Below are 13,406 nucleotides of genomic sequence, written 5' to 3'. Positions count from 1 at the left end.
GGTGACAGAGTGAGACTCTGTCTCAAAAAAAAAAAGTTATTCTTAATTGTTTGGTTATATTTGATCTAATAATTATTTCGGCCCCTAGAAACAGAGAATTTTTTCAGGCTAGAGTCAGAGAGATGTGGCAAAAGAAGGAACAGGAACAGGAGAGATCATACAGAAAGGGAGATCAGAGAGATTTAAAGTGTGAGGAGGACTTGACCTGCCCTTCCTGGCTTTGAAGATGGAGGAAGGAATGCGGACGGCCTCTAGGAGCTGGGAGTCCCCATCTAAAAGCCAGCAAGGAAACTGCACAGAACTGAGCTCTGCCAACAACCTGAATGAGCCTGAAAGCAGATCCCACCCCTGTCCCCCACCCAAACCCCACCACCCCGGAACCTTCATTGAGGAACACAGTCCTGCTGACCCTTTACCGCTGCAGTTCTAGATTAGAGGAGACTAAAGAGACATGATCACCAAATTCAAGGCGGCCCTTGATTAGATTCTGGTTGTGGATGGGGTAGGGAATAACTTTAAAGAATATTGTTGAAACAAGTGGGGAAATTTTAATTTGGCTTATTTATTAGAGAATAGTATTTTATCAATATTAAATTTCCTGAATGTGATAGTTGAATTGTGGTTATTTAGAAGAATGCCCTAGTTCTTAGGAGACAACATGCTCAAGCATTTAGGAGTGAGTATCATCCTTAATACAAGCCGAGATAAAGCAAATATGTACAATGCGAACAGTTGGTGAATCTAGATGAAGGGTATATAGGTGTTCATTGAATTATTTTTTGCAATTTTTCTGAAGAAAATAAATTTTTCAAAATAAAAAATTGGCGGGGAAAAAACATCACTGTGGATACTTTGTGTAGGATGGATTTGAGGGCAATAGGAAAGAAGTGGGAAGACAAGATGGGAAGGTATTCCGCAGCCAGACTTAGGGCTGGGATTCAAGAGGAACAGCAGGGATAATGGAAAGCATCCCCTGCCCACAGCTAGGCCAGCGAAGCAGCTCATCCTATAACTTGTGGTTCCCACAGGCTTCCCTTGCAGGACAAACTCCTATGGGTCGAGCGTGTGGTCGCCCAGCCCCTTCAGAATTTGCTTGGGATTGAGGAGCGGCGCAGCGGGATGCCGTGCCCAGCTCCAGACTGGAAGAGCCCACGTGTCACTGTTAGATGGGGGAAGCGGCATCCTAAATTTAATTAACGCTTCTCTTCTCAAAGTATCTCCCAAATCTTTGGCATTTTTCCACAAAGTAATTTTCTTCTAGCTCAATGTCTCCTTAAAATATATGTTTAATTAAGAAAAAATATGAGTCACATAAAGATGATTTTTTCAGCTTCCCCCGCTACGTCCGCCCCATGCGCCAGGCCGCGAGGGGCAGGACGTGGAAGCGGAAGCGCTGGTCGGGGGGCGTTCTCACGAGTCCGGGGCGCAAGTCCCAGACGCTACCCATGGAGGCGTCCAGCGAGCCGCGGCTGGATGCTAAGTCCGAGGTGAGTTCCAACTTGGAAGGACAGCGAGCAGCGAGGCTCTGGAGCAAGAAAGATGTTTCTCTAAATTGTGTTTCTGCTTCCGTTTCAGGTCACCAACCAGGTGAGTGAGCGGCCGTCCCGCCCTGTCCTCCGCCAGCCCGCCTCCCACGGCCGCGAGACCGTGCCACCCTGAGCCTTCCCCAGGTCTCCCCCAGTCCTGTGTCCGCGAGCCGGTGACCTTCAGCCCTCCTTCCTGCATTGCTCCTTCTCCTTTGCACCTGAACCGGTAGCCGTTGCCATTGTAATGAAAGCTCCTCTTCCCCACCCTGCACTAGCCCAAAGAATGCAGATCAAGGATTGTTGGGCTTTGATTAAGCGACATTTATTCGAAGCTAGGAACACGGTATTTTAAAGTGTGATGGATATAGAAGAAGTTATGAAAATTTGCAGAGATAGCACCGCAAACATTTTCTTAGTCTCTAAAAAAGTTATTTTTGAAGATGGAGTATAGCATTTTAGCCTTTTAGAGTATGCATTTATAATGCTAGGAATATGAATTTGACTTTTAAACTATATCTTAGCCCCATTTCTGTTTCAAGTGCTGCTGTGCTGTTGTAGCTAATAAACTATTTGTAGGCAAATAATTTATAACACACTTCTCAGAATAGGAGTACTAAAACTAGAGTATTTTTAGGCCAGGAGTTACCCAAGTCCATATAAAATGTAAGAAAGGGATGAGGTAAGAAATAATTAGAATACAGGGGCTGAAAGAGGTGTCCATTGACTGCTCTCTGTCATTTTTCTCTAACTGATGTTGCTTTCGAGGATTCCTGGGAAGTAGGGGAAGTCAGAGAGCTGTCAACCGTCTACCTGGCTTTACTTAGTTATATGACTTAGTGCATTTTGAGTCGATCTTTCATAAGTCATTTTATCCATTCTCTTACGTTAAGTTTTGTATTTAAGATATTCTGAAACAGAATTATACTAATTATGGGGTTTTTAAAGTTGAACTCTTTTTGGCTTAAACACAAATTTATTATCTTACAGTTCTGGAGGTCAGAAGTCCTAAACTAGTCTTACGGGGCTAAAATCAAGGTGTCTGCAGGGCTGTGTTCCTTCTGAGGAAGTAGGGGAGAATGTTTCCTCCTTAGCTTGTGGCCTCTGCTTCTATCTTCAAAGCACATCATTCCAGCCTCTGCTTCCATTGTCACATTGCCTTCTCTGACTCTGACCCTTTTTCCTCCCTCTTATAAGGACCCTTTCAATTACATTAGGCCCATCTGGATAATCCAGGAAAATCTCCCCATCTCCAAGTCCTTAACTTTGTCACATCTACCAATACTGTTTTGTTGCCTAAGGTAACATATTCATAGATTTTGAGGATTAGCATGTGGACATATTTGGGAGGGCCATTATTCAGCCTACTGCACATCCTTCTAAGCAGTCATTCACAGATTATATGATTGTTTGCATAGGAAAAGCCAAGATCATTTACAAACATTATTAGAATTAATGTGAGAGTTGAGCAAGGTGATTCCATTGTTGAGCGTTCTTTAGTTCAGACATAAAGAGTTGGAAAATATAATTTTAAGGATGTCATTTATAACATGAAGAAATTATAGGCCAGCCGTGGTGGCTCATGACTGTAAGCTCAGGGCTTTGGGCATGGGCAACATAGCAAGACCAGCATGGGCAACATAGCAAGACCTTATCTCTATAAAAATAAAAAAACTAATCAGGTGTGGAAGCACAGACCTGTAGTACTAGCTACTCAGGAGGCTGAGAAGAGAAGATCTCTTGAGCCCAAGAATTTGAGGCAGCAGTGAGCTGTGATTACACCACAGCAGTCCAGCCTGAGTGACAGAGTGAGACTCCATCTCTTAAAAAAAAAAAAAAAATTACGGAGTACCTTGCAAGAAATCTAACAAAAGATATTTAAAAGTTTTATGAAGAAAATTACAAAAAGCGGTAGACTTTTACTTTGTGATCCAGCGCATGAGGAGCTTGGAAGACATCACCCTGTCCTAGCAACAAGGAATAACTGAACAAACTGAAAAATCAACAACTCCTCTTGGATCTGTCAGAGAAGTGAGGTCACAGTGCAAATTGCTGTCCCCCAAATTGGTGAGACATTGCGAATACAGAGAACCACAACTTAGAGCAGAAGCTCCACAGAAACCAGTGCCTTAACTGAGATTGACAAATTACTGGAGGCTCCCAATTCTCCCTCACACCTGACATACAATCAGATCAGCAGATTGTTTTCTCTCACTCTAAATTCACCTCCTCTTGCTGCCACCTGGGTCCAAGCCACCGTTCTGTTGCCTGGAATACCACAGTAGCCTTGTAACAGGGTCTCCCAACTTCCTTAAACTTTGTGCCTCATCTGGCAGTCTGGATGAGCCTTTTGCAATGTAAGTTAGACCAGGTACCTCTGCTACTCAGAGCTTTTTAAGAGATTCTTGTCACACTGGAAAAAAGTCATAGGTATTTACTGTGGCCTACGGGGCCCTTCGAAGACTGATTCCTCATCTCTTACCACTCTTCTAGCTCATGCCCCTCCAGCCACCTGGGCCTCATTGTTCCCTGAACACACCAAGCATGCTTCTCCCTCAGTCCAGAATGCTCTTTTCTCCAGATCCCGTGGCTTTTTCTTCATTTTATTCAAGTCTCTTTCTGTTCAAAAGCCGCGTGAAAGAGGTCTTCCCAGGTTCTATCTAAATAGCCTTTCTTGTCACCCTGTCACCTTACCCTGCATTTCGTCATGCTATAATACTACCATTTCATTATATTTTTGTTTATTGTCTGCCTTCCCCACTAGAATTCTGAAGGTCAGGAACTATTTTTTACATCCCTAATTCCTAGAATATAGTATTGCTTAGTATATACTGAATATTGAGGCCTCCCTCTCTTACTCAAAACACACAGGAATTACCAGTTTTATCTTTATAGACAGTTTTTATAGTCATGTTTTTATATTACTAGTAACTTCAGCCTCCACATCAATTTTTAGTGTGACTACAGCTAATTTGTTTGTTTACCTTTTTATGTATTTACTTTCTGATTATTCTTTGTATTCATTTTACTTCTGGATGTTTTTATATTTCCTTTTTTACTACTAGCTTTTTGTTTCTTTGTATGTTTTCCTTTTTTAATACTTCATCATACAATGATTTTAGGGCTACCGTACATTGTTTCATTCTTAACATTCTGCATAGTGGTAAGTGCTCTCTGTTCTGATTTTTTCTTTTATATTCTTTTATTTTTAAAATCTATGCAGTTCACTCCTACTTAAGGCGAAACCACAATTATTAGAAGGTTTGCTTTCCGTTTGCATTTAAATGTTGAGGTTAGAATTTTGGAAATTCTCATCTTATAAACCTAGTCTTAGCTTTCTTTCAATTGTGAAGACCGACTTTGCACAGTGTCTTGATGACACCTCTCCCTGTTTCCTCACCTGACAATTTCACTGTTTTAATAGTGAGTGGAACTTAGCATTGCACACCTTCATTGCTTTTCTGCTTGAAATCTTCTAGTTTTATTTCAGATTCTGAGAAACAAATAGGCAACCCTTTACTCTGCCACTTTAATGTTGATGGTAAAAGTGGAACTTCTTCCATCAAGGAGTTGTACAGGCTAAATACTGTTAAGAATAAGAAATTGCTTACTTATTTCTTACTCAAACATTTAGGGGAGGGAAGCCCAGGTAGAAGAATTGCTTGAGCCCAGGAGGTCTAGGCTGCAGTGAGTCATGTTCATGCCACTGCACTCCAGCCTGAGCAACAGACTGAGATCCTGTCTGGAAAAAAAAAAAAAGGAAAATGAATTCCTGGTTCAATTTTTGGATATCACTATTGAACTGGAATTAAAACTCTCTCTACTCATGAACTCTCCTGAATTCTGTTCTTGGATTTTTAGCCACTTTCTGAATATTCCTATAGAGATAACCCTAGTATCATCTCTTAATGATACTTTTGGACTGGATACCTCAGCATTCTCCCAGTTATCCAAGCTCAATTTTTTATAATTTTCTATAAACAACTATAGTTGTATCTTGTAGGCAATCATCAAGACCTAGCAATGCATCCTTCATATGATCAGTTTAGTCCTGCTTGTCACCAACTTAGTTCAGGCACTTATATAACTTCAGACTTGGATTATTGTGTTCTGCTGCCACCAGATGAATCTCTTTCTCTCTCTCTTTTTTTTTTTTTTTAAATAGATTTGGAGACTCGCTCTGTTGCCCAGGCTGGAATGCAGTGGCATGCTCATAGCTCACTGCAGCCTTGACCTCCTGGGCTCAGGTGATCCTCCCACTTCATCCTTCCAAGTAGCTGGGACTTATAGGCGTGCCCTACCACATCTGGCTACTTTTTGTACTTTTGTATTTTTTGTAGAGACAGGGCTGTTGCCCAGGCTGGTCTGGAACCCCTGCACTCAAGTGATCCACCTGCCTTGGCCTTCCAAAGTGCTGGGATTACAGGTGTGAGCCACTGTGCCCAGCCTGAATATCCATTAATCAATATTTTGATATCATTCTCTCTATTGAAAAGCTTTTGGCCGGGCGCGGTGGCTCCCGCCTGTAATCCAGCACTTTGGGAGGCCAAGGCGGGCGGATCACAAGGTCAGGAGATCGAGACCATCCTGGCTAACATGGTGAAACCGCGTCTCTACTAAAGATACAAAAAAATTAGCCGGTCATGGTGGCAGGCGCCTGTAGTCCCAGCTACTCCGGAGGCTGAGGTAGGAGAATGGCGTGAACCCGGGAGGCAGAGCTTGCAGTGAGCCGAGATCGCGCCACTGCACTCCAGCCTGGGCGACAGAGCGAGACTCTGTCTCAAAAAAAAAAAAAAAAGAAAAACTTTCAGTGAGTCCCCAATGCCTACAGGGAAAGTTTAAGTGACTTAATGTGGTAAGTTCTCCACAGTAAGGTAAAGGATATAAAAGTACTATGAAAACCTCTGAAAGCTCAATTTGCAAGGAATTACTGGCTTTTTGGTCACTTGTCAACTTTATTTTTCATATTTTCTTACACGAGCCATCTACTTTAAGACAGATAATTTTTTTTTTTTTTTTTGGAGACAGAGCCTTGCTCTGTCACCCAGGCTGGAGTGCAGTGGCGTGATCTCAGCTCACTGCAAGCTCTGCCTCCAGGGTTCACGCCATTCTCCTACCTCAGCCTCCCGAGTAGCTGGGACTACAGGCGCGTGCCACCACGCCCGGCTAATTTTTTTGTATTTTTAGTAGAGATGGGGTTTCACTGTGTTAGCCAGGATGGTCTCCATCTCCTGACCTCGTGATCTGCCCACCTCGGCCTCCCAAAGTGCTGGGATTACAGGTGTGAGCCACTGCGCCTGGCAAGACAGATAAAATATTCTATCCCTAAACCAAATTTTGACTCTTTTTCATCTGTAATTGGTTCCACCCAATATTTATTAAGCATTTATTCTTTGCTAGGTGTGCATTTATGGTATATATAAATAAAAAACATGTTTTCCTCTCAATTCCTCTTCTGTTTATTCTTCAAAATGGAGCTTAAAGCCTTCTGTAAAGCTTTCCCTTAACTCCCTAGGCTACAATAAACTCTTCCTTTCAACCAGAAATGTAGTCACTGACTTATATTGCTCTCTCTGGACTATATATGCAAAAAGTGCACAAAATATGGACAGTTAATGAATTATCTAAAAGCGAACACTCGTGTAACCACAAACAAAAGTCAATAAATGGAGTGTTACCAGTCCCCCAGAAGCCCACCAGATGCTCCTCTTCAATCAATGCCCACTTCTCTCCACCCCAAAAGGATAGGCATATTCTTCTCTTTATAGTTTTACCACCTGTTTCTCAAGTTGAAGTGAACCGAATCATAAGTTTTGGACTTGTTTTAACATTTTTGGTTTTACATGTAACTGAAGTTCATTTTCATTGCTGTATAGCATTTCAGTTATCCATTTTATTTCTGTTGAACATTTGGGTTTTCAGTTTAGGGCTATTATGAATAAAGCTGCTAGGGACATTTTCATATATGTATCCTGTGTACATATTCAAAAAGTTTTTCTAAGTTCTATCCCTAGTAGAATTTGGATCACAGTATGCAGAGCTTCAGTTTTACTAGCTAAAGTCAGTTCGTTGATAGATTGGCCCAGTTTACACTTTCACCAACAGCATGTGACACTTCCCATTGCCTCACATCCTTCCTTGCCAATACTTGGAATTTTCAGACTTAAATTTTTGCCATTTTGGTAGCTGTGTAGTGGTATCTAATTGTGGCTTTTAATTCCTTGTTTCTTAAGGTGAGCACATTTTCATATGTTTATTAGAAATTTGTAGTTATTTTGTGATTTGCCTTTCTCTATTTTTATATGGAGAACTTTTCTTTAAAATGAATTTATTCAATCTTTTTACTTATAAAAAATGTTAACCGTTTGTCAGCACCAGCTTGGACTTAATGCTGTAAGAGATTGATGCAAAGCAAGTCTGAGATAGGAGGAATTTTTGGTCCCCCTTTTATAAAAATGGGAGATTTACAAATGCCTTCCCCTATTCCATACCCCAAAAGTCCTAGATTAGAAGATGGGTTATATAACTTTTATGGTTGATTGAGGCACACATGGGAAACATTCCATTTCTTTTCCTCACCATAGTCTTCAAGCTCAAATATTACATTAGTGTAAATAGTGATAAGGTGGTTTGGATTTCATCAGTGTTCATGATGGATATGTGGTAGGATACATGGTGGGATTTACAAAAATCCTAACTTCTGCAAGAAGAAATGTATTAACAAGTAAAGTTTTTTGCCCAGTGAGCATTAGTTTTCTAGAAAAAGGTATCAGTCAGTGAGCAAGTACTTTTTGAGTGGCTGCTATGTACCAGGCTAAGCTTTGGAAACAAGACAGTATTTACCCCTGTGTTTTATGTTTTGGAGTCGTGTTTTTGAGGCAGCATTAACAGCTGCATGTTTTATGCTATGGCATCATTTAACAATCATTGACAGGAATTAGATTAAAAGTATTAAGACAACCAGTAGTCACTAAGCATGTAATCTTTGGAGTCAAACAGACTTTGGTTTCAGTTCTGATTCCAGAAATGTGTGACCGTATACACATTACCTAAGCTCTCTGAAGTTGGCTTTTGTCATCTGCAAAGTGGAAACTATAACCTATAATGTTATGTTGATTCAGTGAGGTATATAATACATGTAAACTGCATAGCACATCACCCAGGGTGTGTATCTGTCATGAACAATGATGAAATCCAAAACCACCTTATCACTATACATGCTAATGTAAGGCTTGAGCATGGAACAGCAAAGTGAACTAAAAGATACTCCAAGCCTGTTAAAGGAAACCAATACTGCCACATCTTCCTTCCACTTCCATTATACATTGGAGGGGAAATTTTTTTTTCACTTTTTGCTTTTTTCCGTTTTTAACTATGATGGTGTTTTCTAACTGTGTTTATATCCCTTATTACCTCTCCATTTTTTCATTTGATTCTCGTTCCTCTAGCAATATTAAAATGAAGATACTTTATTTAAATATGACCAGCGTTGAAACTAAAAGTTGAGTGTAACTGCAGTAAAATTGAATAAATATCTGCATTCCAGGTAATGTTACTACTAATGTATTATTTTGTCCTGTCTTATTAAAGCTTGTAGATTTTCAGTGGAAACTGGGTATGGCTGTGAGCTCAGACACTTGCAGATCTCTTAAGTATCCTTATGTTGCAGTGATGCTAAAAGTGGCAGATCATTCAGGCCAAGTAAAGACCAAGTGCTTTGAAATGACGATTCCACAGTTTCAGGTTTGTGATTTAACTCATCCAGTTTTAGCTCAGCTTTTCTGTAATCGTCGCATAAAAAGATGTATAAAATCTTTCTATGGGAAAACTTTAATGGTTTTTATTTGTAGATTGATATGCTCTACATTTACTAGTAGTATATGCAAGAGACATGAATTTGTCTTCTTTGGGAATTGGATAAATTATTTTCAATATAATGTGCTGAATTTGTGTACTGCGCCATTTGATCGCTTGAACAGTACTCCTCTCTGAGTATATTTAGGAAAGTTTTATCTTCAGTGGCAGGATATTTACTTTGCATTCAAATGTTTTATTCCTTTGGGCTTAATATTCAAGAATGTTAAGCTAAATGAATCTTTGAATAGTGTTGACCCTGAATTTTCTGACTAATAATGTTTACAAAAGACAGGTCAGAGTAAGTGTACTTGGCTGGCTTTATCAGCTAGGGACTTAAGTAACTCAGTAGTTTAGAGTGATGTTACCATATTATCATTCTACCTCTTTTCTGTAACCCAGGAGGAATAAAAGGTGGGGAGGGGGGAATAAGTCAGGTTTTCTTTTTTTTTTTTTTTTTTTTTGAGACAGAGTCTCGCTCTGTCGCCCAGGCTGGGGTGCAGTGGCACGATCTCGGCTCACTGCAAGCTCTGCCTCCCGGGTTCATGCCATTCTCCTGCCTCAGCCTCCCAAGTAGCTGGGACTACAGGCGCCCGCCACCATGCCCGGGTAATTTTTTTGTATTTTTAGTAGAGATGGGGTTTCACCATGTTAGCCAGGATGGTCTCAATCTCCTGACCTCGTGATCCGCCCACCTTGGACTCCCAAAGTGCCGGGATTACAGGCGTGAGCCACCGGGCCCGGCCAGGTTTTCTTCTAAATGTACATACTGGAGATGTTTTGTCATTAATTTAACTGTCCTCTCCAGTTTTGTTTTTGTTTGTTTGGTTTGTTCCTTTTCGTATGAATAGGTAGGAATCTAGTCTTAGCACTTACACTAGTACTAAGTTAGTACTTACACTTAGTACTTAAACAGCAGTTAGTACTCTAAAAGTCAGAGAAAGCAACCATCGTGAATGAAATGGAAATAAAAAGTGATTCTTTGTAAAACTAACTAAAATTATATTGTTCCTAGGCTTCCTTTTAAAGAAACCCTTTCATATACCACTTTATGATACTTTTGATTTCTGCTTTTATAAACTACATTTTAAATAATTTGTTTCCCTTTCATTTCCTTTTTTTTCTTTTTTTTTTTGGGACACAGTTTCACTCTTGTTGGCCAGGCTGGATGCAATTGGAGTGCAATGGCATGATCTCGGCTCACTGCAACCTCCGCCTCCTGGGTTCAAGCGATTCTCCTGCCTCAGCTTCCTGAGTAGCTGGGATTACAGGCATGCAGCACCACGCCCGGCTAATTTTTGTGTTTTTAGTAGAGATGAGGTTTCACCATGTTGGCCAGGCTGGTCTGAAACTCCTGACCTCAGCTGATCCATCCACTTCTGAAACTCCTGACCTCAGTTGATCTGTCCACTTCAGCCTCCCAAAGTGCTGGAATTACAGGTGTGAGCCACCATGCTCAGCCTGATTTCTTTATTTAAAATAGATATCCCTGCTTTGAAACAAAAATAATGTTCACAAATTTAACATTATTAATATTGATTAGTGTCTTGGAACTGAGACTTAGTGAAAAGGAAATAAATGTATATTGTGATACGGGAATAACATTCAACTAAATATGAGGACTCGGTCAATTTTGAAAGAGAATACACGTTTTGGTCTTTTTGTAATTCACAGTGCTGGCCTAATTGTTATTATTCTGTGCAGCATTTGTGCTGTCCTAATTCCACCTCTAGAAATTTTTTCCTATAGGAAAAAAAAATCACAACTGGATTAACTCTTTTTCCCCAGCTTTATTGAGGTACAGTTGACAAAATTGTGTATTTTGAAGGTTTCACAATGTGATGATATGCTAAAGATATACATTGTGTAAAGATTACCACAGTCACTCTAATTAACACATCCACCCCCACACATAGTTACCTTTTCTTTTTTTGGAGAGAGAGAGAGAGAGAGTGTGTGTGTGTGTGTTGAGGGCATGTAAAATGTTTTTTAGCAAATTTCAAGTAAACAATAACAATATTATTAACTGTAGTCACCATATCGTACATTAGATCTCAGACTTACTCATTTTATAACCAAAAGTTTGTACCTTTTTACTGACATTTCCCCATTGACCCCAGCCTCAGCTCCTGGCAACCTCCAGTCTCCTTTCTGCTTCTGTGAGTTTGACTTTTTTAGATTCCACATATAAGTGAGATCACACAGTATTAGCCTTTCTGTGTCTGGCTTATTTCACTTTGCACAATGTCCTCCAGGTTCATCCATGTTGTTGCAAATGGCAGGATTTCCTTCTTTTTTTATGGCTGTGTGATATTCCATTGTGTGTGTATGTATACACATACATAGTATATACATATAATATATACATACATTATAAACATTAAATATAAATATACACAAAAACATTTTCATTAGAGGCAACTCTTTTAAAGAGAGTTTTTACATGGCTTAAAACTAACCACAAGATAGCCTGTTAATCACATTACATGACTGAGAGCTAAGGAACATTCTTTGAGCTTTTAATTTATATCTTTTTGATAACTAAAATTTTGAACATCAGTACATATTTTTAAAGAAATAGTTACACTTTGCTTCATTCTCTGACAAATTTGCATATAAATTAAAACAATACAAATCCTCTTAAGTAGCAAAATAGAAAATTAAGACCAAATAAGAAGGAAAATGCAGATGTGTAAATCATTAGAAGGTATCCTGATTGCCAAGGTTAAGTTTCAAATTTGTCTCCTAGCTTCCTGGTAGGTACGGGAGAAGACAGAACAATTTGCTTGATTCCTTTCTTACCTGAGATTTAAAAGAAGATGACTTCTATAGGAGAACCATTGTACCAGCTTAATTTTTAAATGACAGAGAAATAAACTTCTACCATATAAACCATTGTTAATGTTGGATCTCTCTTCTAGTAATTGAACCCATAATCTTAAATGAGACAGCCCTTACCACACTGAAATGCAGTCCTTTACTAGATTGAAAGTGTTTTGAGGCCTGGAACCAACTTGTTATTTTTGTTTTTATTTTCAGTGTCTAGGACAGTGCTGAGTATTCAATAAATCTGGTGTGATCTTAAAATGACTTCTCATGTGCTTTTTGAAAAGTTTAGTCATGAGATAATTATCCAACCCCACAGTAGTATTTTTGCTTGCAGTACCAAATTGTACCTGTTTATTTCTTACAGCAACCTTCAGTAATTGAGAATGTAACACTAAAATGCAAACTTAATATGTTATATAGTCTCTGGTAGTCAGATATAATTAAAGTAACTACTTAAATATCTTCTAAAAGCAAAATTAATATTATTTTCCCCCTTTCTCTCCAGAATTTCTACAGACAGTTCAAGGAAATTGCTGCAGTTATTGAAACGGTGTGAAGACGGATTCTTTGGTTGATAAATTGCTGTCATTCTAAAGTCAGGGACTTCACTTTCTGCAACAAAACCAAATAAGGATGGAACATTTATTGAATGAAAAATGCACTTTTGTTTTTCCATTTTTTTAAATAATAAAAATCAGACAAACAGGAATTGGGTAGTGGTGATCAATGCACAACTTTGTGAATGTGCTTTATAAAAGTGACTGAATTAGACACTTTAAAGGATGTACTTGGTGATAATGTGAATGATATAATCAGACTAACAGTTGAATCATTGCTATTGGAGGCAGCACAAATTTATGTGTTACAACAGTAGTTTAAAAACTTGTACTGGATGGCACCCATTTTATAAACAATCTTATTTGGAGTCATGTATATAAAAATATATATAAATTAGAAAAGTAGTATTTGATTAGGATGACTTTACAAATTCAATTGTATAGACATCACTTACTATAACGGCAATCAGAAGATTGAGGCTTCTTTTTTTAAACATTTGTAATCAGATTAAGATTGACCATTGCTCCTTTACACAGTATTAGTCTAGCATTCAATTATTTCTGTTACTAATGGTTGTAGAAAGTTCAAATACATACACAGAGTTGGAAAGACGAGTTTTAGTCTGAGTTCTGTACGACGGAG

The 13,406-nt window shown here is 39.1% G+C and overlaps 1 protein-coding gene across 3 annotated transcripts; it reads left to right on the top strand.

Annotated features, from left to right (window-relative positions):
• Window positions 1-1,365: 1,365 nt before the first annotated feature.
• On the top strand, window positions 1,366-12,915 carry COMMD6 (COMM domain containing 6). 3 transcript variants are annotated; one of them, XM_054446952.2, is made up of 5 exons: window positions 1,366-1,487; window positions 1,576-1,587; window positions 9,114-9,266; window positions 10,522-10,648; window positions 12,712-12,915. In XM_054446952.2, exons 1-4 carry the CDS (start codon window positions 1,446-1,448, stop codon window positions 10,630-10,632), a joined length of 318 nt encoding a protein of 105 aa, XP_054302927.1. In that variant the 5' UTR covers window positions 1,366-1,445; the 3' UTR covers window positions 10,633-10,648; window positions 12,712-12,915. The 3 variants fall into 3 exon arrangements, with proteins under 3 accessions (XP_054302927.1, XP_054302928.1, XP_063507013.1); XM_054446953.2 differs by lacking the exon at window positions 10,522-10,648; XM_063650943.1 differs by lacking the exons at window positions 1,366-1,487; window positions 1,576-1,587; window positions 10,522-10,648 and adding an exon at window positions 1,850-1,869.
• The last annotated feature ends 491 nt before the right edge of the window (window positions 12,916-13,406 follow it).

This window comes from Pongo pygmaeus, chromosome 14, assembly GCF_028885625.2.
Source record: "Pongo pygmaeus isolate AG05252 chromosome 14, NHGRI_mPonPyg2-v2.0_pri, whole genome shotgun sequence".
Taxonomy (NCBI): Eukaryota; Metazoa; Chordata; class Mammalia; order Primates; family Hominidae; genus Pongo; species Pongo pygmaeus.
This window is presented reverse-complemented; position numbering and strand designations above follow the sequence as displayed.

Bases quoted from the DNA above. Each gene is read 5' to 3' on its own strand.
- COMMD6 (XM_054446952.2), top strand. From the start codon at position 1,446: ATGGAGGCGTCCAGCGAGCCGCGGCTGGATGCTAAGTCCGAG. The intron at 9,267-10,521 runs GTTTGTGATTTA...TTTGGGACACAG, and splicing joins TGACGATTCCACAGTTTCAG to TTTCACTCTTGTTGGCCAGG.